Here is a 27073-nt window from a genome sequence, read left to right on the forward strand (position 1 = left end):
CATCTGGTTTTTGTCTTTCTCTGACTGACTAATTTCACTTAGCATAATACCCTCCAGTTCCATGCATGTAGTTGCAAATGGCAAGATTTCATTCTTTTTGATTGCCGAGTAATACTCCATTATATATATTATATATATATATATATAATATATATACACACCACATTTTCTTTCTCCATCCATTGATGGACATTTGGGCTCTTTCCATACTTTGGCTATTGTTGATAGTGCTGCTATAAACATACGGGTGCATGTGTCCCTTTGAAACAGCACACCTGTATCTTGTGGATAAATGCCTAGTAGTGCAATTGCTGGGCCGTAGGGTAGTTCTATTTTTAGTTTTTTGAGGAACCTCCATACTGTTTTCCAGAGTGGCTGCACCAGCTTGCATTGCCACCAACAATGCAGAAGAGATCCTCTTTCTCCACATTCTCGCCAACATCTGTTGTTGCCTGAGTTGTTAATGTGAGCCATTCTGACAGGCGTGAGGTGGTATCTCATTGTGGTTTTGATTTGTATTTCCCTGGTGATGAGTGATGTTGAGCTTTTTTTCATGTGTCGGTTGGCCATCTGGATGTCTTCCTTGGAGAAGTGTCTATTCATGTCTTTTGCCCATTTCTTCACTGGACCCAGGTTCTTGGTTTTTAAACCAATGGCCCTCCTACCCCTGCTCTGTCAGAGGTTTACTTTTCCCTGGGGAGGAGGAGCATCTTTCAGCAAAAGGTGTAGGTCTGGCTGCCCCAAACTGTTGGCTTGGAGGTCTCTGGACACCTCTGAAGCCGATCACCAAAGGTTGTCCCCAGAGCCATTGATGGATCCTGTAAATGCAGTATTCCAAACTGGAGCAGAAGGTACCTTTTCCTTTTGTCGAAATCCTTTAGTCCTTTAAAACAATGTGAATTTCTGGGACCTCGGAGAAGCATGCTTTCTCCTCTGTGTCCTATTCTGACTACTGGATCACTCCCTTGTGACATGTTATGCTGTATTACAACATATTGCATCGTGTGTATATGTATGTGTGTGTGTGTGTGTGTGTGTGTGTGTGTGTGTGTAAGCCTCACACTGGCCTATGAACTTGCAGAACACAGGGACCAGGTCTGCACTCTTTCTGTCTCTCTAACACATAACTCAGTATCTGGCACATAGTAGGCAATACCCAGCTCTTACGTGAATGTGTGCACATGTGTGCATGTGTGTGTGTGTGTGTGTATGTGTGCATGTGCATGAATGTTTTGGTGGTAAAAAACAGTCATAAAATTTGGAAGATAGTTGAATAACAAAGCGTTTTTAAATCAACTTTTTATAAACAGCCTAAGGACAAGTACACAAAACCAAAATAACAACTCAACAAATGATCACAAAGTGAAGTCATGTAAATACCCCTCAGATCTAGAGCTAGAACATTGTGTGCTCTGCCGGCCTTCCTTTCTCTCAATCTTGTCCAAGTGTAACTGCTTTCTTCACTCATCTTTCTTGTAGTTTTTTTTCCTGTGAATTTTTATTTGGAAAAACTTGAAATCTACAGATGAGTTTCAACAACAATGTAACAAACACGGACGCTTTTACCTTGAGAGGGTAATTAACACCTTGCCATCTTTGGCATATCTTTCTCCATATCTTTGTTTTTTGATTGTTGTTGTTTTTGCCTTTTTTCCCCTGGAAACATTTGGGAGTTAGTCATAGGCATCATGATACATAACCATCAAGTATTTGATCATCATCATGTCCCAAGATCAAAGGTATTCTCTTAACTACCATACAACCACTACACTCAGGAAATTGATACAGTACTACTGATATTATGGCTGTAATACTATTGTCCAACATGGTACCAGTTCAGATTTCTCCAGTGGTCCCAAAAGTGCCCTTTAAAACCCTTGAAAGAATTGTTTGGGGGACCCAGAATCCAGACAGGGAGTCTCACACATTGTACTTAGTCATGTTTCCAGGCTCCTTTAATATAGGGTGGTTTCCTGACCTTTTGGTTTTGTCTTATGAAATTGATGTTCCTAAAGACCCATTATTTTGCATATTTTTCTCAACTTATACTTGTTTGATTACTTCTTCATGATCAGATGCAGGCTGAACTTTCTTTTTTCAGAGGAGCAAACAGATAATGTGCCCTCAGTGCATTACTAGGGAAGGCACGTGATATCCATTGACTCATTATTGTTGGTAAGTGCGATTATTTGGTTAAGTGGTGTCCACCAGATTCTTCCCAACAGCCTTTCATCCAATGGTTTTAGCTCCATGGAGATTCTTACCTAATTAATGATTGCTGTAGGGATTGCAAAATGGTGATTTACGATCTTTTTTTTTCTATTATTACCTTTATGTATAAAAAGAGATTTCTCACCTGCTTTTCTCTTCTAACCCCCTCCCCCTCTTTAGCATCAGTATCAGTTTATAGGTTATTTAATGAATCATAATCCATCCCTGTGTTATTTATTTTGATATTCAAATTGCCCCATATTTTGCCAGAGGGAGCCCCTTCACATCGGCTCCTGTGTCCTTTTTACACGTCCCCATGAGCTTTTGAGCACTTTCTTTCTTTCTGGCATAGTAATTTGTTCCAGGTTTATCATAAGAGAGAAACTGAGGGGCTCCTGGGTGGCTCAGTCGGTTGAGCGTCCGACTTCAGCTCAGGTCATGATCTCACTGTCCGTGGGTTTGAGCCCCGCATAGGGCTCTGTGCTGACAGCTCAGGGCCTGGAACCTGTTTCAGATTCTGTGTCTCCCTCTCTCTCTGCCCCTCCCCCACTCATGCTCGCTCTCTCTCTCTCTCTCTCTCTCTCTCTGTAAAAAATAAATAAACATTAAAAAAATAATAAAATAATAAAAAAAGAGAGCAATTGAACTGCCTATTTAACCTCTTATGATTAAAATGTTAGAAAAAACAGGAAGGTGAAAATCAATGCCCAGCTTCCTCACTAGCGAATACAGCCCTGAGCTTTGACAAAACACAGCAGGTTCTAGAGTAGTCTTCCTAATCATTGAAGCCCCAGAAATGGGTTGTGGCAAAGTCACTTGTCTGTGAGAGGCTGCTGGGTACAGACCCTGCTGGTGATGGGCAGGCCCATGGGCTCAGCCGAATGTAATCTCATGAATGCCTGGTCAGCACTGCTCAAGTGTTTCCATGGTAATGGATGACCCAAAGCACATGGTAATTAAAACCACAAGTAGTTTTCAGTCTTGCTTCATGAACAATATGAGAGCATCAAACCAGTTGTGAAATTATGTTTGCTTTGCATCCATTTAAATTTCATCTGCCCTCTCATCCGTAGAGACGAGGATGCTCAGAAAAGGGGCCGATACAAGGAAAATGGAGAAGATGATGAGGTTAAAAATCTCCCAAACTGGTTGATGCAAGGAAAAAAAAAAGTCAAATGTGAAAATGATCCTCCCAAGCAGAGACACTTAGGGTCAGGGACTTCTAGATAGTTTGCATTTCACTTGGCAGATGTCTCTCAAACAATTGTGCAATGCCAGATGAGTATGTGAAAAGAAATAAATATACCTGTGATTTAGGATGGGAAAGAAAGTAACCTCTTGGTCAGAGGTGGCCACGGAAACCTGATATTGCAATAGGAAAAATGTTATTATGGGATGTCCCCAGTAAACTGTCCACATGCTTTAAAATTGCTCTGCACCTGCCCAGTTGTTGTAAGCACAGAACCCCAGAAAATAGCCCACACTTCTTACAGGGCAAGTTCAATGAGAAGGCCAGATCCTGGGGAAGATATGAACAGCAGCTGATTTCTATCCCACAGTGCGTTGCCCTACTTTTTCACCAGAGATTTTCCAGGTCCTTCAGTATTATTTACTGAGTTAATTAAGATGTTTGCCCTCCGCGTTTGGAAAGAGCATTGATATTTTTAGATAAAAGATGGTTGCAGGCTGACCTTTTAAATAAACAGCAGTGAATTTTCTAAGGCAAAATAAGAGTACTGGGACCTCTCATCCACTTGGACCCAACCACCCAGCATTTTCTGGTCTTCCTATTAATAAAACAGATATGTAGAATTCAAGCTTTAAAAAGTCAACTTCCGGAGGATGTTCAGGAGTTGAGCCATTAAACACACAACACTCTTCTCTACCTTGCCCGTTACAGACATAGGTAATCTGCCACAGCTTTAAAACCTTCTGAACCACTTCTGCAGGGAGCCACTGACAACTGATGGGAGCTTATGTTTATTGTAACCCAGATCAAGTTAGCTCCAGCTCACTCTCTTACCTTTTCTTATATCTGCCTGTTGCTTGTTGAAATAATGGCCCCGGTGCAAGATTCCTAACTACCAAAGAACATTCGATAATGTTCACTCTATCCTAATTGACTGAACCAAGAAATAATCTAGTCCAAATATCATTAAAAAAAACCACCAAAAAACAACACCACTGTTTCATTCAAGAAGAAAGGCCACATGCTAAGGCAGAAGGAGTGCTAGATGACTGACAGGCAGAGATCTTGGGTTCCACTCTGAGTTTGACCCATGTTTGACCTGTGTGCCGGCGGGGGGGTCTGATCTGGCCCTCAGTTTTCCTCCAGAGGGAAGGTGTTGGGCTGAATCGCTAAGTTTTCTCCCGTGTACATTCTGCATTTAAAATTTTTGTGAGTGCATGTGCGCTGTATATTATTAATTGGATACACACACTGGACGGGATGCTGAGGGCAAGAAAAGTGAACTGTATCCTGTCTCCATCTCCAGGAGCTTTCTGTCACTTGGTCGTGATGATAATTGCTTGGGGGTCCTCCCTCAGTCTATCCACATGGAATCGAAATCACCCACTTCTTACTGTGTGCAGCAATAGTGGCATGAAGATGCCCTGTTTCTCCTGGATATTTCAGAAGATGATAGTACTTTCCAGAAAGAAACCTGTCCCTTAGCCGCTTTTGGTGATGATTCCCCTGTGCGTTTTGGTGTTAAGTATGATTTGGGCTCTTTGAGACTGCACAGAACAAAATAACATGCAGGTTACCCCCAGTAAGGGAAGCTTGTTCTACGGATACATTGAATATGGGAGAATAAAACAAGGAAGTGTAGAAGTCAAGGGCAAAGGCGTCAGAGGCTCGTCTTGGCTCCACCACCTGTAGGGTGGGGGATTCTGGGCAAATCCCTTGGCTTCTCTGTATCTGTTTCTGTATCTGTATCTGTAAAATAGGGATAATAGTAGCGACCTTACAGAGTTGTTCTGAGGATGAAATGAAACAAGAACATAAAAGTGCTACAGCTCCTGGCATGCCATTCACGCTTAAGTATTAACTTGAGTATTAACATAATTGCCATTATGATTATGATTATTTGTTGTTACAAGCAGAATGGATTCCAGCAGGCAGCCTCGTGAAGGAGCGGAAAGCTCCGTACAGGCCTCCTCTTAGGGATGGGAGCACCACCGCTCAGGAACCAGCAGGCCATTCAGGGCTTACATTGGCAGGGGAGGTCTGATTATCCCTAAGTCCCCAGCCCCCCCCCCCCCCGCCCCCGCCCCAGGGCACCAGCCTTCCTTTGATTCTTTCTTGCATGATCACATGTAGATTTCACGACTCTGTCTCTGTTTTGACTGCTGCTATCACCACCAATTAATTTCTTTCTACCCCTTCCCTAAATTGTGACTTCTGTTGACTCATAGCTTTTGAAGCCATGTTGCTCCTCCCTCCTAGTGGCCTCAGCAGGCTGTCTTTCCCCGCGTGAGTTTGGGCTTCTGCCTTCTGGCCCTGCTCCCAGCATCTCAGCTCTGTCTGACTTGAATTTAAATCTTTTCAGCCATCACTTTTATGACAGGTCACCTCCCAGACTGCTGAGTGACCAGTGATTGACGTCACATGGTTCCGGAATGGCCTGGCCCCTGAGATGGGGCCTATGCGGGTCACAGGCAAGCTCAGCCTAGTCTTTCCAATCCTGTGGACACAAGGGTGAACAGAGACCACCTAAGCTCACCAGTGCTCTTCACACCCAAGTTGGGAAAAGGATAGGAAGGAGTTACAATCTAGTATAATAATTATAATAGTACATATATAGTATTATGTACATATATATAATGTAGCTTTGTTAATGCCTTTCATTTTCCCTTCTAGAATGTTAGCAACTTTAGGAAAGGAATTATTTCTGGTCTTTTGTGTGTGCTTGTGGCCTAATACGGACAACTGGTCAGTAATACAAGTCTAATTTATTTGCCCTTTATTTATTATTATTATTATTATTATTTTTTTTTTTTTTTTTTTTGAGAGAGGGCACAAGTGAGCAAGGGGCAGAGGGTGGGGGGAGAGAGAAGTGGGGCTAACCCAAAGCAGAGCTCATGTTTTGTTTTTGTTTTTTTTTTTTACCTGAAGCCAGGCATGGGCTCACCTGAAGGGAGGCTTGAGCTCACCTGAGGTGCGACTTGAACTCATGAACTGTGAGATCATGACCTGAGCTGAAGTTGGATGCTTAGTGACTGAGCCACCCAGGCGCCCTTAGCTGCCCTTTCAACAAATGTTTAGTAAATTTGCTTCACTTTTCCTTTTTAGAAAATGTTTTTCTACTATCAAAGTAATTTAAGGGTCTCGTTGAAAAGTTGCAATACACAGAGAAGTACGGGAGAGAGGAAAAGAACCAAGAGATTACAGATGACAGAATCAGACATAATTCTAAGGGGTGTTAAGAAAGGTCACTTGCAATCTCTACCATCTTGTGCCAGTGGCTTTCCTTCTCGAATCCCCTGTTTCTTCATCTAAAAAGAAATGGGGCTCACGGTCCTACTTACCTCCTAGATTATGAGGGCTGACTGACACATTTGTAAGGTGCCTGCTATGGTATTTGCCTATTACCTAATGGGAGACAAAAAGAGTGATCGGTTCCCCCATTCTATCTTACCAAGAACATCTTTTCATGACTGGGCTTCTCAAGGAAGGAGAAAAAGGAAAACCTGTGAAGTGTAAGAAGACCGAACCCCAAATAGACTCATTTTTAGGCCTCTTGCCCCTGAAATGACCCTAGATTCCTCTTTCAGGTGCATCTCCTCTAACTGTTTACACAAGGAACGCCTCCTTGGTACACAGAAAGGCATTTGATTTTCCCACCAAGCTTCGAACATGCTGAGCTTTTGCACTGCCAGGGATTTTACAGAAAAGCTGTAGAATAATTTGTGTCACGGATTGTTTCCTTTTCATTCAAGTGTTGAATCATGAAGAGGAGTTGAGGTCCAATCACTGGCTTTTGACACTGAATGGAACCATTTTAATGTTAATTCGCTGAGAAATGCCTACAATAATAATAGGGTTCAATATTCAAACCTGCAGACAATTTAGAATTCATAGCTTATGGTTGAAAGCTTTTCGGTTTACCCATCTCTTGAAGATGAACCTGTTCTAAATCATCAAAATCAAACCATTTTCTAAAAATAGGAATAAAGCTTTAAGGTAAAGGATAATTAAGTTCCTGTTCTTCCAGGGAAGATTACATTGTTGGAGGGTTGCTTGGGTCACTTGCTTTTTCTGCCCATTTTTTTCACCATATTATGGCCCATACATTTGAGCATAGCAAAAGAAGAAAATATCAAATCATCATTTTGAGGCCCTTTGAGCAATGCCAAGGAAAGAATAGGTGTTTCTTTGTTGGAGAGTGAGGCTTAGCAGCATTTCCCAAATTGTGGTCTGTGAAAAACCAATGTTTCAGTCTCCAATTTGGAAGAACTAAATAAAAGTTGTTGTTGTCAAATCAATCTGGGAACTAGATTCTGTGGTACTTTTGTACTTTGGAGGAGTCAATTACACATTAGCATCTTGTTGAATCCAGGAAGTCCTATGAAACTGGGTTTACCCCAGAATTTTCCAAATGTATTTTAAAATGGAATCTCTTTATTGGTGGAATCCATTTGTGAATGACAAGGTCTGGATTAGAGTTCTTTAGGGTGAGTCCTCCAGAAACCAGATTCCAAGATGGCATTGGCCTGCTCAAGATTTATTGGAGAAACAGCTGGGAAGGATCAAAAGGTAGGAGCAGGAGGAGGTGAGGAGAGTCTTTAGACCGTGATACAGGTCTGACATCTGTGACAGAGGGCAGAAAGGAAGGGGAACTTGGGAAGGGAGAATCTTCTAAGAAAGTGTCCTCCAGGTTGATAGGGATTCTTGTGGCCCAAGTCACCCACTGGAGGAGTTCTAGTCTTGCAGGAAGGGCCTGAATTAGTTCACTCACTGTGCTTAGTCATTAGCTGGGAGTAGTCCACGGGCAGCAGGGCCTCAGTGTGGCATAGTAGTGGATTAAAAGGTGTGGGAGCTGGGGCCGTCAGTTAACTGAGTTTCCTGCAGCTGGAGATCTGTGTGGTGCTTTTTCATGACTGCCATATTTTCCAGTTGTGCCCCTTGTTAGCCCTGCAACCTTGAGTAAGTCAGTAGAGGCTTCTGGAACCTAAACAGTCAATCTACTAAATGGGGGCGGGGGTGGGGGTCTGTCCTTCCTGTCTCACATAGCTGCTGTGACACATAGCCACATATGAAAGCTGTTTGTATTCTATGAAGCATTCTAGAAATGGAGAAGATTGTTATTATGGTATTATGGGGAGGTGATAGCCTTTTTCAAGTGCATTAGTTGCTAGAATCCCATTGTAATGCCATCACAGTGCTGAATCTCCCAAGCCTTCTACAGTGCTGGGCATCCAGTAGGTACTGAGTAAATGTTTGTTGAATCATGATAATAAGTGTTGTGAGTTCTCCAAGGAAACAGTCCATGACTATGGCTGTACGTGGGATAATGATTGTAGACATTGCAATGTATGTCCTCTGGCAGGAGACCACATGGTGAAGGCAAAGCACGCAGGAGGGTGGGGGGTGATGCCCGTCGATTCGATCTATACTTGTATCTGTAACCAATATAGCAGCTTCATGGGAAGGGCGCTATTCTTCCCAGAGCGGGGAGGGCTGGAGGAGCGTTGCTCAGCCTTCTCACTTGGCAACATATTCTCTCTTTTGCTTTTCTAAAATAATTCTGAAGCTAATTGAATTGCAAAGACAATTCCCAAACTTCATTCTAGATAATTGTATGGCATCGCTCCCCTGAAGTTCATTTTCCAGAGTTGTTTACCAGTTACATTATTGACTGCTTTGAGTTTTTTCAACTCCTCCTTTGGGGATGAGCCAGAGCTAAATGGTTAAGAGGCAAGCACAGGAAAGAGGGTAAGTGAGGCAGCAGAGGTGATTTCTGACCCCGTCATTTCGTAGCTCATCTATTTGACTCTGCTGTCCTGAGGGGTGGTAGCTTTGTCTATTCCTTCAGCAGCTCAGCATTTTGTTCAATAAATGTTTGTGGAACAAACCAATGAATGAATTACATGTGTATGTGCTGGGTGCTGGGGAGATAACGGTGAATCAGCTAGACAGAGTTCCTGCCCTAATGGAACTTTTTGTCTGATCGTGGTGAACACAACTGAAAAGGAGTCATACAAAAATAAAACTTCGAATTAGGATAAGCAATGAAAAGAAACAGCACCTGCTGGACCTGGGGAAAAGGCCTCTGACAAAGGATGTCGTGACCCCTGGAGGCTGGGACAGCGTGACACTGGCAAAGAGGTGTGCGAAGCTGTGTGCCTTCCAGGCACAGAGAGGAGCATGCGCAGAGACCCGGAGGGCGGGGCAGATTCTGGTTACGCCGCCGAAGGAAGTGGGTGTGGCCGGGGCGGACCGCAGGCAGCAGGAGATGCCGCAGAGAAATGAGGCTTCGAGCGAGCCAGCAGGTTTGTTCATCCGGCATTTCCCTGCAGTGAGCAGTCAACAAACATTTGCTGTAGGGGGACTGCTGTACAGCCAAGTGGTGTGTCCGCCGTTACGATGCGGGCTGGTGTCTGAATCGGACGCAGCAGCCACGTCGGCCACGTCGGCGGGGCAGGGTATCACTCCGCAGACAAAGCGCTAAGTCCAAATTTTAGCAGGAGGGAAGTGAACTTTAGCAGGAGGATGTTTTGGGCTCAGGGCTGCTGAGCTCTAAGGGTCGCCACGACACTCTTCCTTTGAGAAGAACAGATCAGATGCGAGGAGGAGGTTTGGTTCCTTTGCAAGAATTGGGGGTCTGGAGACAGGTTCCCTTCTGACCGTGCGTGATTCTGCTGTGCCACTTGAGCTTTGTGGTCATTGCTTTCCCCGTCTGGGACACGTGAGGCTGGGGCTCCCTGACTTCCGACGATCTTTACTTCTGATTGGGATCAACTATACCATGATCCAAAAACGGGAGGAGGATTGCACAGGAGACCCGCTCTCTTGTGTGTGAAGCCCTGGGCCAAGGCCCATTTCTCTGGGGACAATGAGCAGTCGGCTGGGGATTTTGAATGAGGCCTCCTTGTGGATTACTATTCAACCTGCTCAGTCCTCACCTGCAGAACCTGCTTCCCAGCCTCCTGGCCCACGCTGGGGACCGCCTTCCTCCCTTGGTGTCTGTACCTTGGAGGCACTTATGTCACTGCCTGGCCCACAGGAGCTGACCTCGCGGCCTTCTGCATGAGGCGCTCAGTGCAGCGAAGCCGACGTTCTCTCCTTTTCCGTGGTGCCAAGAAGTGCAAGACAGCAGGGTACCAGTTTCCTAGGGCTGCCATAACAAATTACCACAGACTTGGGGGCTGAAAACCCCAGAAATTTACCCTCTTACGGTTCTGGAGGCCAGAGGTCTAAAATCAAGGGGTGGGGGGGCACCTGGGTGGCCCAGTCGGTTAAGCCTCCGACTTCAGCTCAGGTCATGACCTTGCGGTTCCTGAGTTTGAGCCCCTGCATTGGGCTCTATGCTGACAGCTCTGAGCCTGGAGCCTGCTTCAGATTCTCTCTCTCTCTTTCTCTCCCTCCCTTTTCCCCTCCCCTGCTCATGCCCTCTCTCCCTCTCTCAAAGAATAAACATTTTAAAAAATTTAAAAAAATAAATAAAATCAAGGTGCCGACAGGACCGTGCTCCGTCTGAAGGCTCTAGGGAAGGCTCCTTCCTTGCTTCTCCCAGCTTCTGGTGGCTCCAGTGTTCCTTGACCTGTGTCCATATCGTTCCAATCTCTGCCTCTGTTTCCACATGGCCTCCTCCGGGTGTCTTCTCCTTTTCTGCTTCTCCTAAGGGCACTCATTGAATTTAGGGACCACTCAGATAATCCAAAATGATCTCTTGAGATCTTTAACTTAATTTGCATCTGTAAAGATTCTTTTTTTTTTTTTTTCCAAATAAGGGCATATTCACATTTTCTAGAACATGGATATATCTTTTGGGGTGCCACCATTCTTTTTTTTTTTTTTTAATTTTTTTTAACGTTTATTTATTTTTTTGAGACAGAGAGAGACAGAGCATGAGCGGGGGAGGGTCAGAGAGAGGGAGACACAGAATCTGAAACAGGCTCCAGGCTCTGAGCTGTCAGCACAGAGCCCGACGCGGGGCTCGAACTCATGGACCGCGAGATCATGACCTGAGCCGAAGTCGCCACCCAACCGACTGAGCCACCCAGGCGCCCCTGGGGTGCCACCATTCAACACACTATAGGCAGAGTTTCTGAGGCGTTTGACATGAAAATTTCTTCTTTTTGTTTTCTTCATTTTTATAAACTTGCCCTCTTTGAAATAGGAGCAGGACACAAGTCCCAATGAAATGCCACAGAGCAGAGACCGCAGGCCAGAGGGCCTGAGGACACAGGCTCTGAAGTCAGGTGGCTTCAGTTCAACCGCCAACTCTGTGGCTGAGTTTTGCCATCCACACATTGAACACAATAACAGTTTCTACCTCTGAGAGCTGTTGTGGGACTTGAATAGGTGAAAGCCCTAAGTTAAGTGCTTAATAAATGTTAATTATTATTAAATGAACAATGGGATGTATTATAAATGAGCAGGGGATGGTGTGAAGGATTAGAAGGGCAGGCTGGATGGCTGGATGGTGGCTGGAAAGCATCCAGGGATTCGATATCACCTGGAGCTAGGGTTCTTCTGAGCCCTGATCTACATGGGGCTACCTGACTTGGAATGAAACACATCGGTAGCCCCTCCTCTCCAGACCTGCTCTGAGCTGCTGTGTTTGCTGATTGATATCTTGGGATCTGGCACTAAGCCACGTGGAGAAGTTCAGAGATAGGGAACTGCCGGCAGCCACACACACAGGTGGAAAGTCATTTCCTGGGAGGCACCTGCCCCTTGCAATGGGTCAGCCTTGTGCCTGATACCCATTCCCCTGGGCCGCTGCGTTCCAGAGAGAAGCTTCTCTCTTCCCAAGACTGGCTGGTCGCTGTACCTCCTGCCCTGCTGACCTGACGCGGGTCCAAGAAGTTAGTGAGCGCGAGTGCTTCTGGGCACTGTTAGGAGCCCTCTCTGGTCAAGGTGAGCTTCGGGTTCTAATTGCTGAGCCTCACCCGCACCCTGTGCTGCAGTCTGGGCCGCTGGAAGCCCACAGGGATCTGCCGCTGCTCCTCTGCTTGTTCCTAGAGAGCCGGGCCACCACGGTGAGGCTCCAGAGTGCAGAGCCTGGGCTTCGGTGACAGATGGCTGTGTGTCTGTAGGCAAGTTAGCAGACCTCTCTGAGCTGTGGTGTGCAGCATCTGGGAAGTGAGGATTGCACAATACTTGGCTCTAGTTAGGTGCTTGCAAAGCTGCCGTTTGGGAGGTAGCAAAGAGTGGAGTCTGCCAGGCCAGAGTGAGCTTGCAGCTTATGGCTGTGGCATCTTAGGCAGGTTATTTGACCTTCCAGGCTTCGATTTCCACATCCGTAAGGGAGATTGAACACGTCTATCAGATGGTTGTTGGGATGCCTAAGTGAAAAAAACGTCTGTAGAACCTTAACCCAATGCCTGGCTTATCCTACATGCCTAAGGGACGGTAGCTATTATGACTGTTCCAGAACACTTGGAATAACGATAATAAAATGAATTGAGTAAATTGTACATTGTACAATGGATAACTAAATATTGGCTCAATCCCAGTGTGGTCTGGGAAGAAAAGCATTCAGCTAGCTGTGAGGAAACAGTCTTGGAATGGCCTGAACTCCTTTCTTCCAATATGTTACATTTTTGAAGGCAGCCAAAGAACTTCCAGTGAATTCTTGTGGAGCTTTCTGTATGTGTGCTCTATCTGTCCATCTGTCCATCCATGTGTCCAACAGTCATTGAGCCCTGCTCTGTGCCAAGCGTTGTGCCAGATCCTGAAGGTACAGACATAAACCAGACATGGTGACTGGCTTCGAAAGCTCGGCATGTGGTAAAAGAGAAGGATCTTTTTCAAGTAATTATTATGAGCCATGTGATTAATGCTCTAATAAGGATAAGAGCAAAGTGCTAGGAATTCAGAAGACCGAGTGACTTGTTCCTCCTTGCCAAACCAGAGAGCCCATTGTATAAGAGGAGGTAGCTAAGCTGGGCCTGGAAAAATGGTGTTGGCAGGTAGACGTGGGAGAAGTAACCTTCAATGGAGGGCCTGGAGGGAGAAGAGTTTCATGGGCAAGAGTGTGATGAATTCAGGAAGAGCTGCCATTTGGGCTAATCACAGACTTTGGGGGGTGTCAGGTGCTGAGTTGGTGAGCTAAGGGACATTCATAGAATGTTGCATTAAATTAAATTTAATTAGCATGTGTAGGGTACAGCACATTAGTGTTTACCAACAGAGTGTTGCATCTTTTACCTCATTTGATCACGGCAGCTGTAAGACAGACATAACTTACTTTATTTATAAGGGACATTTTACAGATGAAGGAAATGAGGGCAGAAAGGTTAAGGATTTGCTCAAGATGACATAATTAGTAAGTGACTGAGTTGATATTCAAAGCCAGGGTTTGGGATCCCCACATCAATGCTTTTTTTTTTTTAAGTTCATTTACTTATTTGGAGAGGCAGAGAGACACAGAGAGAGCAAGCGAGCACAGGGGAGGGGCAGAGAGAGAGAGGGAGAGAGAGAGAGAATCCCAAGCAGGCTCCACATTGTCAGCATGGAGCCTGATGCAGGGCTCAGTCTCACAAACTGTGAGATCATGACCTGAGCCAAAACCAAGAGTCAGACACTTACCCAACTGAGCCACCCAGGCGCCCCCAAATTGATGCTTTTTAAAAGTTAAACATTTTGTTGGAGCATGACACATCCAGGGAAAAAACACACACAGATCATAAACATGTAATTTGAAAATTTTCACCAAGAGGAGATAATATAAATAATAATCTTCAAATCAAGCTGGAGAAGTTTGACACCTTCCCAGTATTGCATTTTCCAGTCTATGAGCATGGAATATCCCTTATTTTATTTTATTTTATTTTATTTTATTTTATTTTATTTTATTTTATTTTTGGTAACTTCCAGTGTAGAGGTCAATGTTTATTTTTATGTAATTAAAAATTTTTAAAAAAATTTTATTTTAATTTTTTAAAAAACATACACTGTTCTGTTAGTTTCAGGTGTATAGTATAGTGAGTCACCAATTCCACATAGAGGTCAGTTTTTTAGAATGATTCCTAAGTTTTAAATTTTTGATCCTATTATAATTTTTATTTACGGTTTTAGCTTATAATTCTTTGTTTTTGGTACAAAGAAGTACACTTGATTTTGTATATTGACCTTGTTTCTAGATATCCTGCTAAATCCACTTAGCAACTCAAACAATCAAACTTTATTGACTGGGTAAGTGCCTCCAGCACGGTGTTGAATAGAAGGGGTGTTAGTGAGTATCCTTGTCTCATTTTTTTTTTTAATCTTAAGGGGAAGTCTTTCAATATTTACTATTTTTTTAAAAGTCTTATTTATTTTGAGAGAGAGAGAGAATCCCAAGCACGTTCCGTGCTGTCATTGCAGAGCCTGACTCTGGACTTGATCTCACAAACTGTGAGATCATGACCAGAGCCAAAATCAAGAGTTGGACACTCAACCACTGAGCCACCCAGGCACCCCTCAATATTACTATTGATATGATATGAACTCTAAGGGTTTTTGTAGATATCCTTTGTCATCTTAGGAAAGCTCTCTGCTCTTCTATTTTGTGAAGGTGGCTATGGAGTGGAGACTAGTTTGCAGGAAGGAGAGAGAATGGAAGCAGGCAAACCAGTTAGGTGTTGCTCTAGAATAGGAGCAGTGTAGATGCAGAGAAGGGATGTCCTGGGCTATTTCCTCAGTGGTTGTCAGTTTTTCTAATTTTTATTTAAATTGTAGTTAACATACAGTGTAATATTGGTTTCAGGAGTAGAATTTAGTGACTCATCACTTACAACACACAGTGCTCATCCCAACATGTGCCCCCCTTAATGCCCATCACCCCTCAGTGGTTCTTACTTAATCACTGCTCACCTCATAAAGGTTTCAAAAGAGAAAAGAGCACTAAAGATTGCCAGGGCTCTCTTTCTCTGGGCATTCCACGTAGTGTTCTTTAAGATATTATCAGATGTTTTATGATAAAGGTGTGGTCACGTTAATGTAGAAAAATCTGAATGCTGTGTCATCCCCTTGGAGTGTCACCACAAACATCAGCATTACTAAAGGGTTTGAGACCCTACAGCAAAGGTAGTTATTTAGTTAAGAAAAAAGTTTTTAATGTATATTTATTTTTGAGAGAAAGAGAGAGAGAGTGAGTACAAGCGAGAGAGAGAGTGAGTGAGAAAGTACAAGCAGGGGAGGGGCAGAGAGAGAGGGAGACACCGAATCTGAAACAGGCTCCAGGCTCTGAGCTGTCAGCACAAAGCTCAACGTGGGGCTTTAACTTGGGAATGGTGAGATCATGACCTGAGCCGAAGTCGGACACTTAACTGACTGAGCCACCCAGGTGCCTCCTTTTTAAAAAAAAAATTTAAGGTAGTTATTTAATTTAATATAGCACCATCCTTCTGTCTTCAATGTCCATGGCACCAAAAAATGAGGTTCAGAAGGCATTTCCTGTGTCCTTTCCTTACCCATCATGGAGTTAATGACTCTCACTTGTACGTCAGTGTAGTGGCATCCCCGAGGTTATAACCAAGCCCTTCTCTCTCACTGTTATGTTCAAAACCTATTGAGACATAGGCCCACGCATCAAATAGGGATCAAAATATCATGTCTATTGATGGTAAAGCTAGATTGGAGATTGGAGGAAGGTGTATGGATTGGAATCCAGGTTAGTTTTCAAATAGGTTACTGAGAATCAGATGAAGTGGTCCGCCCAGGTACAGAGGGAAGAAGCCCTGCCTCAGCGACTTACTTCCACTTGACGTTAGGGGCAGAAAATAGAATACAGATGCGACAAGGTGGACCCACAGAAGGGAAAACCACACGGGAATAGGAACCTTGGACCTTAACACAACCCAAGAGCGGAAAATCACATGATGGATGCCATCTTCTTGCCATTCTGCCAAGATGAAATCAAAGAATGTATGATGAGAAGAGGAAGGTTCTGGAAGTAAAGGAAAGGAGAAAGCCTGGAAAGGGAGGGAGTTTGAAGACTCCTTTATGCGGAGACACAGGGAGAGAGAACTGCTTGTTTCAAGAGGGAAGCTGCCTGTAGTCTATTTTTGAATTAGAGGTTGGTTCTTTTGTCTTTAAGACAACAGAGATCAGGGCTCTAATTAGCCTGGTTGTAAAGAGGATGGAATAAGAAAAATGAATATTTTCATAGGGGCCCAAGCAAGAGAAAGTTTGGGGCTGGAAAGAATTCAGCAGCCCTATTTATACTGCCTGCCAATATTTATTTCTGTGGTTTCCTTGCGTTCTGACCAACCCGGTCATGTGCCAATCTTAGCTATAGAGGAGAAGGAATAGGACATCAGTGGCCACAGGTTGAAAAAGGCTCCCCCAACCCTTGGAAGATGGCATCAATAGTGGGCCCTGTTGGCATCCTGCGGGATGGGCAAGATGCATGTGAGGGAAAAGTCCCCATTTCCCTGAGGCAGTCCTACAGCAGCACCCTTCTACCTTGCCCTTGAACATTTGGCAAAGCTCTCTGAAGGGCTGTCAGAGGCTGGCTTAACCAGGCTGGCTCTACACAAGGTGGCTCTGAATTATTCCTGAGTCATCCTTGGTTCAGAGAAACCACTGGAGGAGGGATTCAGTAGCATCCTTGGAGGTGCATTTCCTAGACTCAGCTGACTCTTGCAGGTGAAATATCAAGGTTCTTGGTGATTGTCTGTGGAGTTGGTGACGTTTGAATCTCCTTATGATGGCCTCTGAGGCTGGAATGTACAAAATGGGGGCCTAACAGAGAAACATTCATTTACCGCAATGAGGTAGGAGATTGCAAATCACAGTAGAGAAAACTGGTTCCCATGAGATTGGGAGTCAGGGCCCAATCTCTTTACGCCATTGTCTGGGACACTTTGGACCCAAATAGAGGACTGATCCTTCTCTGTCTTAAACTGAAGGACTCAGTTCCTCCAAGAATGGGTTGATCCTGTGCAGAGTAGAGAAGGCAACCAAATTGTGGGCCAGTTGTCAGGATGGGGGTTGAGTGGAAGACGAGCTGGGGTAGGATGATAAAGTCCAGCCCACCAAACAGATTCACCAAGTGCTCTGAACTTCCTAAGTTTCACTGCCCCCCTTTGATTAAAAATTTGCCTTTGAACTTCCTTTAAAAAACGTGCACTTTCTCTTTGTGAGGAGAGTTCACTGGCACTAATTACTTAAGTACAGGGATTTGCAACCCTACTTCACATTAGAATGACCTTGGGAACCTAAAAACTACCAAGCCATTGGCCTTGCTGCTGACCAGGGAAATCAGATTCTCCGGGATGGGATCTGGCCGCAGTGTGGGAGACAGTTTTAGAAAGCGCCTCATATGAGTCCAATATACAGCCAAAGTTGACCATCATTGCCTAAAGAAATAAGATATAGAGCAGGCAAGTTGCTATAGGAAGATTATGGGGAGAGAGGAAGAAACATTTCGGTCTTGGCAAGGCAGGAAGACACATGGATTTATATTTTAACAATCTTCAGTCAAAAGCCAACATAATGGCTATTTCTATATTTGGTGATTTGCCTTTAATGAATATATCCCAGGCTTAAAAGTAAGATGAGTACACAGATCAGATATTCCCAAGAAGGTATTTCTCCGTAGGCAACTGGGTATTTATCCAAGGCTCTCTGGATGACCTCAGAATGGTGGTAAGGCTTGATTTTGCTTTATTTTTAAGGTAGTCCTGATTCCATACAAAGCCATTCTTTTAATAAGGAATTTTAAAGTTTATAAGAGTTTGCCATATAAATCAATTCATAAATCAAAGTTGTTTTTTCCACACTGGATGTTATGACTCTGTGTTTGGAGGGTGAGGTGCACAGATGACCTGTATCCCGTGACCTTAGGTGGGAGGAGAGCAGGAGGGGCTAGTAACAGACACATTGGTTGACTCAGCTTCGTGTTTGGTTGTTGGGCCTGAGCTGCTTCTGTTCCACATTGAAGGTAGAAAAGGTGACTCCGGAAGGGGAATTTTGTGATGCAAGTGGAAAACCACATGGAGACCCTCATTGTGAGCCATTTCCTAATCTGTGTCCAGTGAGCCATGGACATGAGATTAAATTAGTTATTTGTAAAGCTCCTAACCATTCAGCATGAGCACTGAATGGGGTCATAATACATAACATCCTACAAGAAAAGCAGAGTTAATAACTTTATTGCCACTTCCTGCAGAAGAAGAGCCTGAAGCTCAGAGAAGTCCCATGGCCAGCCCCACTGGCGTAGTTAGAAAATGGTAGACGTGAGACCCAAACTCTAGTTGTCCAGCCCCTCTTTCTGTGTGCCAGGCCGGCTGCCTCCCCGCGGGGCCGGCTCTGTGGTTCAACATGGAGTGATGCCCACCTGGAACAGATGTGCTGAAGCCAAAGCCTAACACGTGCACTGTTGTACGCTCTTATTGTTTGGATACAGATATCGGAGTCATGGTAGCTTTCACCCCGAGGAGACCAGGTTGGTATGGGGGTTTCTGTGTGTCTTGACTTACCTTGGGGTGGCCCTGGGAGGAGATTCAATAGTTCTGATACCAGAGAGCCGCATCGCTTTTGTAAAGTGGGAGGGTTCCCTTGCTAGAGTCCTCAGCAAGCCGAGAAGGAGAAGGGCGGTTTGATGGCCGTTGCCCTGGGGACTTATTTCCTCATTTACTGTCCGATCCCAACATACTGGCTAGAAACCCCTGACAACCTCTTGTTTGTAAAGATGGATAATAATAGCATCCGTCTCGCGGTCTGTTGGGAGAACCCTAGGAGATGGTGTGTGTAAAATGGTGCTCCTGGCACATAGCGTTAATACATGTTTAAAAAATATTGAACTCAGGGGAATAGTGCAGCACATTTCCGTGTCATCAATGTTGTAATGCAGCATTTTGCAGTGGGTTTTACACTTTCCAAGCCTTGTTTCCTATTTTAACGCCACCCTATGAGTTGGGTAAGAAATGTCGTTGGGTCATGTGGGAATGAACCATGCTCATCTGGGTTAAGTGGCTGGTCCTAAATTCAAGAGGTAACAGGCGATTCAAGCAGGCCCGTGGGCCGTCTTCTGTCACTGGTTCACTCTCTGCTGCCCAATCTGCCCATGGCCGATTATTCTGGGCTGCTGAGCCATGCCTTCTCTCTACTGCAGATGTCACAGGGCTGAGGAGGAAAAATCAATTTTCATCAAGAAGCCTTTCATGCTGGGAGTCATGCTGGGAGTGCCCTTGATGACTGACTCAGGGTTTCAGGCAAACAACCTTGTGCGTTTGTGAAACAAACATCAAGCCATCCAGGGGAGCTGAGCTGATAGTAAATCCGTTGGGCATTACTGAAAGGCTCTGCGGCTTCCTTGGTGGCTGGGTCTGAGCTGTGCCTAGAAAAGAGCTTCTCAGCATTGGGTCTTCTACAAAGCAATTACAAATTTCTGAAAGTGGCTCCAGACATTGGTATGTTTTAAATTTCCTGAGGTGCCCCTAGTGGTCAGCTGGGCCAAGAGATCTTGGTTTCAGAGGGGGCAGGGGCATCTGTCTTTCTCTCTTTTTCTGCCCTCGCTAGCAACCTCGGGCATGCTTCAGTGCCTCCGTCACAAGCTGCCTGATGGGAGATGCAGAATGCCAAGGCCATCTGTGATGAGGATGTCAGCTTCCTAAAGGAACATCAAGTCTCCCTGTGGTAGATACTGTCATTTATGAGTAGTGACTTCCTGTTTGCTGATGGAAGAAATTCAGCCTTTTCAAATATGCCTCCATGAAATGATCAAGGCATTGAGTCGCTGGGGACCACAATGGCAAGTCAGGGTTTGGAAGGTGCTGGCTTGGGCCCTCTGGTAACTCTCTTTTGAAAACAGGAAAGTTATTGGAAGTTGCCTTTAAGAAATTTCAGAAGAGGGAAATCCTCCTTGTGTATGTTCCTCTGAGATTCTTGGGATACTTAGAATGATTTGCATCACAGATGATGGCAAACCAAAGAGGGGGAAATGCTACCTGCAAAAAGGGCACATTCTAGCACTTTCTATATACCAGGCACTGCCTTCAGTGCTTTGATGACTTCACCTCATTTTTAGTCTCACAGGTCTGTGAAGCAGGTACGTTATTATTCCTTTCCATAAATTTGTACCCGTGGGGAAACTGAGGCAAAGAGAAGTATGTGACTTGCCCAATCCATCGATGTCTTGCAGGGTTCCAGAGCCTGTTCTTTCCATTCTACTGTATCTCAGGGTCTTAAAGGACCCCCAAGATCCCATAAACCACTCCCCCTCTTCTGATGTTTGTTCTCTCTACAACATCCTTTTCTGGTGGTCACCAGGCCTTTGCTTGCCCACCTCCAGGAACAGGGAACTCACTGCTACCCAATGCAGTCCATTTCACTGTTCAGACAACACCAATGTGGGGGGCTTCTTAATTTCTCAGTTGAATTAAGGCAGAACATAAAAAGAGTAAATAAATAAATAAGTAAATTAATAAATAAATAGAATGAACATCTGTCACCTAGTAGCTTCCATTCATTGGTCTTAATCCTATCCTTTATGAGAAGAACAAGAATACTAACATTTATTGAGCAACCTGTATGTTCCATGTACTGTGCTAAATGCTTTACTTTTCTTATCTTGTCTCACACGTGAGGGCCCTAAAGTGCAGAGAGGGTCAGCCTGCACAGATAGCACCGGGACTAGAACCCTGACAGTCTGATGTGGAATCCCTGCTCTGAGCTCCTCGCGAGTCCTACCCACATGAGCAGCACACTGGACGTCGTTGATGGCCCTCCACTCTCTTCACATGCAGGACTGCAGGATGTTCCCTGGGAGGCTTTGCTGCTCTCCCCTCCCTTCTCCTTTCTGCCCTTTTTCTTCCTTCTCCATCCTCTGGGGGGCCAGCTCACCAGCCTGCCTGACTCAGGGCCAGGACTTCCCTCTGAACTGGGTCCATCATTGTACTGTCCTGTGTTCGGTCCCCCTCAACTCCAGAAAGGGCTCTCTCAGGAGGAGTGTCCAGAATGCTTCTGTTGTCTGTCAAGATGGAGAAGCAGGGCTCTTTCCTGGGATAGAGGGAGGCCCCAAGTAGCTTCTGCTCACAGCTAATAATGACAGTAATAATAGAAGCTAATATTCCAGGCACACACCATCAGTGTCAGCTGAGCTGTGCACTTGTGGTGGGACCTCACAGGGTCTCGACCTTGGAAATAGTATGGGAGCGTGGCTCTGGAGAATGTGTTCACTCTGCTCAGGGAAACCTGTTCAGGCCGCCCACTGGCTCTAGTCTGGGTTCTGAAATCAGACAGACCTGGGTTCTGGGTAGCTTTGATGCTCAGAGCTGTGTGACCTTAGAAATACTACCTACCCTCTCTGGGCCTTGGCTCTTCATCTGTAAGATGGGTGAGAGGGGGGTTGCTGTGTTGGCTAAGTGATGTCATTCATTTTGAGTGCCTGGTACAGGGAAGTGAGGAGAAATGGTGAAATACCAGCCGGTGGTGTTAGTATTCATATTCTGCGTCATTTAAGTTCTAGGTGGACCTCATGATTTCTGGTGAGGTTTCATGGTTTCTGCAAATGTAGAGCTGTCTGAAGAGCTTGTTGGTTCTTCCTGACTTGTCTTTTGATCCTCATCCACCAGGGTGAAAGAGGAGGCTGGTCAGCTTCCAGGAAAACTCAGTGTGTGTGTGTGTGTGTGTGTGTGTGTGTGTGTGTGTGTGTGTGTGTGTGTTTTCTCCTAATATGTCTGAATGACTTGAAGTTACTGTTACAATGTGGTTTAGTTTTTCTTCTTCTTTTCAGAAAGGGGATGTTTGGGCTCAAGCTGAAGAAGAAGAAGAAGAAAGCAGAGAAGGGGTTAACATTAGCCAATAAGGCTGCTCAAGGTGAGGCTTTTGGGGGTGGGGGAAAATGCACTACTCTGGCATTGGGAGCCTACAGGTCTCATAGAGTTGACACCTCCTTGGCTGAGAATGGAGCTGTCCCTCCGTGGAAGCGTGGAAGCCAGGTGGGGGGTGTGCTACCTGCTGGGTCTTCAGGCCCTGCTGGTCACAGGTGCAATCCACCCCAGTGCTGCTGGTCACCTGGTCATTGGGCCCAACAGGGGTGGGGCGGACACCTGCTGGGCCATGGAAGGGGACCCCAAGGAGACGCAGTGACAAGGTCCAAGCTCCTGTTTCTCTTCTCATTTGCTCTGTAGCCCAGGATAAGCCACTGCACAGCTCTGATTCTGTTTCTTCCTTTGTCAAGCGGGTACGATATGGGTTGCTGGGCTGACCTCACACACCATGGGGAGGATCCAGTGAGATTTTAAAAATAAGGGTGAGGACAGCAGCTGCTACGGGGGAGGCTCTGCATTTATTGTCTCATTTGACCCTGCCATCATCTTACCAGTGGGTGTTGTTATCCCAGGTTTACAAATGAGGTTGCAGAGATGCAGAGAGAGTAAGTAAAGTATGGGAAGGACAGCGGCAGAATTTGCAGGGCCTAGTGTATGAAAATAAGAACGCAAAGCCCTTGCTAAGAAATTATTAAGAGTTTGTGGGTGGCAATAGCAGAGTGCTGAGCTCAGTGTGACAAGGTCCTTCGGATCACAGGACCCTGCGTGGAGGCACAGACCCCACAAGCCTCTCAGGCTGGGAGCCCAGAACCAGGAAGCAGTGGCGTTGGGATGCACGTCCTGGCTGTCGGACTTGTCGCCCTCAGAATGGGCGGCTTGCTTCTTCGAAAGAACAAATAAATCCCCAAGTTACAGTGTGAACCGTACGTACCGATGGGGCCAGGCCTGGCATCAGGTAGACACACGTTTGTTGAGTCAAATAGGATTAACTGCTTCCGATGGACAGGTCTGCGGTGGTCTTCCAGAGACTTCTGAGTGGCCCTGACAACAACCAGCGTGAGGCTAGCTTTCTGGAACATTTACGAGCCCAAATGGTGCAATGGGTCTGCTGTGTCTTCACCCCTCTCGTCTCCTTGGAGGGACCCATTGGGATGGGATGGGAGAGGCATTTTAAGTGGAGACAGGACTTAAAGCTTAAAGAAATACTTGTCTGTTCAGTCAAATTGAAGGTATCAGGGAGTAGGTAGAAAAGGCTTTTAGGTCTTTCCTGGTGTCTTTGAAACTGTGACCCTACAGTAGGTCCTGGGGCACAAGGTTGAATGAAACAGTCCCTTACTTTCACGGTGTTACGAAAAATAATATTTATGACACATTTAACAAGTCCCTGCTGCTTTTTATTTGACATGCATCATTCATGACTCTGAAATGTAGGTTCTTTTGCCCCTATTTTACAATAGAGGTTCAGAGAGGGTGAGTGCTTGCCCAAAGTCACACAGCTAATAAGTGGAGAAGCCAGCTCCTGAGCCTAGGTCAATCTTATACACGGGCCTGGGTTTTCCTATTCCATGGGTCAGCCTCCAGTTAGGAGCCTATAATGACCACGTAGGGAAGGAAAGAACAAGGTGGTGGAGATTTAGGGCAGTCAACCTCAGGCATTTCAGAGAAGCTGGCTCCTATGGCTCATTCTAATTAGAGTTGTCAGCCCAGAAAGCAAACAGGGCAGAGAGGAATCAGACCCTTCCTAGAAAGTAAATAGCATTCATCCTGCTGACTAGGGGCTTGCCCTGTGGGAGACTGACAAAACAAAGTCCATAGAACTGAGTACACTTTGGTCTTTCCTTTTGGGACTATCCTGGAAAGTTAGGCTCTTCTGGATGTAGCATTTGGAGATTCTCAGAGTCAGTGGGTCTCATGTCTGTGTATTTGAGGCATAGTGGCTATATCTTAATTTCATAAAATTCCAGTGATCCTAACCCATCCTTTAACTAGTTATCCAACAGAGTTTTTGAGTACCTCCCATGATCTTCCATTCATGCGTTTACTCAAGAAAGACTAACGGAAGTTCCAATGAGTGTTGGGTCCTGTGCTAGATTCTATTCTATATGATGGTGAACATCGGATAGATTAGAGAGGGGCTAGCCCTGTGTAGGACTCTTCCGTTTGTCTTTCCAAATCAATTCTCCACCTGTCCTCAGCCCCAGGAGGCTGACCTGTATTGATGCACAGCCCAGGTCCCTTTCCCGATGGGGCGCCCCAGCAGGAAGTTTGAGGGACGGAGGAGTGTGAGCTCAGGATTCATGGTTGGATGTGCCCCTCAACGAAGGGGATGGTTACTGCTCTTTATAGGGAAGCCAGCTGGACCTGACTTCCTCTCCTTCCAGGTTCTGGTAACTGCTCTCCTCATTTTGGGGTCTTCCAAACAGATACAGTGTGGCTGCTCTGAGCCTCAGGTAGCTGCACAACCCTTTGTGATTTTCCTGTACCCACACCCGTGTAAATTACCAAGTCCTCAGATCATTCTGTTCTGGGGGCACCCTCTGTTACCTATTGGGACCTGAGGAGGTACCTGAATTACAAGGTGAGAAAAGTGCTATAAAGAAAATAGAAAAAAAAGCATCTCTGTGGGATGGGTAACATTGGCCTTGCTTCGCTTTATAGATGAGGACAACAGGGCTGAGAGAAGATCCTCAAGTTAGGGTGTGGCAGGGCTGGGATTTCCACCCAACCTTTGGGGCCAGGGTTTTGAACTACACCATGCAGAGTCTCTTAGTGCATGAGAGTATTCCACACTGTCTGTTTTTTACCAAAAACCTGGCTGAGAGGTGGTTCCTCAGCTTTGCTACACATTAGAATCACCTGGGGTCCATGTGGGGCGGTGCACCTGGGTGGCTCAGCTCAGGTCATGATCTCGTTTGTGAATTTGAGCCCTGCTTCAGGCTCCGAAGTGGCAGTGTGGAGCCTGCTTGGGATTCTCTGTCTCTGTCTCTCTCTCTCTCTCAAAATAAATAAACAAACTTTAAAAAGAAAAGGAATCACCTGGGGATTTAAAACATCTTGACATCCAGGTGATATCCCAGATAAATTAAATCAGAATCCCACAGTGGGGGAAGAGATCTAAAGAATATGTTTACTATCTATTCATTTAAATTTTTTAGACACTTGTGCATTCCTTTCCTGTGGCTGCTACAACAAATTACCACAAACTGGGTGGGTTAAAATAACCCACAGTAATTTTCTCATAGTAATGGAGGCTGGAAATCAGTATCACTGGGTGGAAATAAAAATATTGGCAGGGCCCCATCCCCTGGGGAGTATCTGATTCCTGCCTCTAGTGTTCTTCTTTTTTTTTTTTTTTTTTTTTAATTTATTTTTGGGACAGAGAGAGACAGAGCATGAACGGGGGAGGGGCAGAGAGAGAGGGAGACACAGAATCGGAAACAGGCTCCAGGCTCCGAGCCATCAGCCCAGCGCCTGACGCGGGGCTCAGAGCCTGACGCGGGGCTCGAACTCACGGACAGTGAGATCGTGACCTGGCTGAAGTCGGACGCTTAACCGACTGCGCCACCCAGGCGCCCCCTCTAGTGTTCTTCTGATGGTTATGATGGGCATCTGTCCCACCTCTGCCTGTGATTACATTGCATTCTTCTGTTCCCTGCCTCCCTCTTGTAAGGATATATATTATTGCAATTAGGACCCACCTGTATAATCTAGGATAATCTCCTCATTTCAAAATCCTTCATTTAATCACATCTGCAAAGACCCTTTTTCCAAGTAACATTTACAGGTTCTGGAGACTAGGACTCGATATCTTTGGGGACTATGATTCAACCTAGGGCACCTTTCTACTCAAAATTGGCCCTCAGACAGCAGGAACAGATCTACATGGGACATTGCTATTGGAAATGCAGACTCTTGGGCTCCACCCCAGACCTACTGAATCAGAATCTGCATTTTAACAGCTTCCCAGGTGATTCTTATGCACATTAAATTTTACTGATGAGGTTCAGAGGGAATAAATTACTTGTCTGAAATTCCACTGTGGCAAGTGGAATGCCTTGAAAGCATGTCTTTGAATTCATAATCCAGTTTTCTTTCCATAATACCATGCATATAAATCTACTCTTTTTTGGAAATAGAAGACGAATTTACTGTTTAGGAAAGTTAAGGTATGTGCCTGTCTTTTCTGCCAATAAAATGTTAAGTTGCATACTGGCAGGGACTGTCTGGATGTCTTCATGTACCCCTTATGGTGATTAGCATAGCGCTGGACGGTTGAGGCTCAGATCACCACTGTGGATCATATTTGACAGAGTTTTCTTCCTTGTTTGCTTCTCTAGATGGCCAGGATGAAGCAGAAGCGTCACAGGAGGGGCCTTCACACCAGGAAGGACCGGGAGGAGATTTAATTTATGGTCCTGCGTCTGTGACCCCTGTCCCTGCAGCTCCTCCAAAGAGAAGGTACAGTGCTGGTGCAGGCAGTCAGCACACATTTACTGGGCACCTCCATGTGCAGGAACCCCTGCAGGCTCTGGAAAACAGACAATAATAACTGATCACTGGTCACAAGGTGCCAAAGGTCTAAGGCAGGAAGACAAGAGGTCTGTATGTATTCAGTTTCCTCCATGGCAGTGCTGGCGTCCTGATAGTGGTCAGCCTTCAGCAAGCCAGGGTCCCACCTTGACCAACTTCTGCTCTTAAATCCCCTGAGTTAAGGTCTCATAATTCAGCAATGACAGCAACAACAGCAGGCAGACTCAGGAGCTGTCCCTCACCTGCTCTTTAATTCATCAAGGTGCCAGGTGTCTTAGCTCTGTGTTTGTCCCAAATGTTTGTACTACCCGACAAAAAGTCAGGACAAACTGGCCTTCGTGCCTGTGATTTGCTCTGTCAGTTAGCAATTGATGTGTAACACTCCCAAACTCAGAGGCTT

At 45.3% G+C, this 27073-nt stretch overlaps 1 protein-coding gene across 2 annotated transcripts in view; it reads left to right on the forward strand.

The window, feature by feature from the left end:
• The window catches only part of FER1L6 (fer-1 like family member 6), a 164766-nt gene that overhangs the window by 14382 nt on the left and 123311 nt on the right, over positions 1–27073 (forward strand). The window contains exons 1-3 of one of the 2 annotated variants that reach the window (XM_060611265.3): positions 9625–9705; positions 22107–22189; positions 26481–26601. In XM_060611265.3, coding sequence (XP_060467248.3) covers positions 22114–22189; positions 26481–26601 — 197 coding nt within the window. In that variant the 5' untranslated portion in view covers positions 9625–9705; positions 22107–22113. Of the gene's footprint in view, positions 1–9624; positions 9706–22106; positions 22190–26480; positions 26602–27073 lie in introns of those variants that run through there. The other variant, XM_060611264.3, reaches the window with a different exon arrangement.

This window comes from Panthera onca, chromosome F2 (genome assembly GCF_046562875.1).
Source record: "Panthera onca isolate mPanOnc1 chromosome F2, mPanOnc1 haplotype 2, whole genome shotgun sequence".
NCBI lineage: Eukaryota > Metazoa > Chordata > Mammalia > Carnivora > Felidae > Panthera > Panthera onca.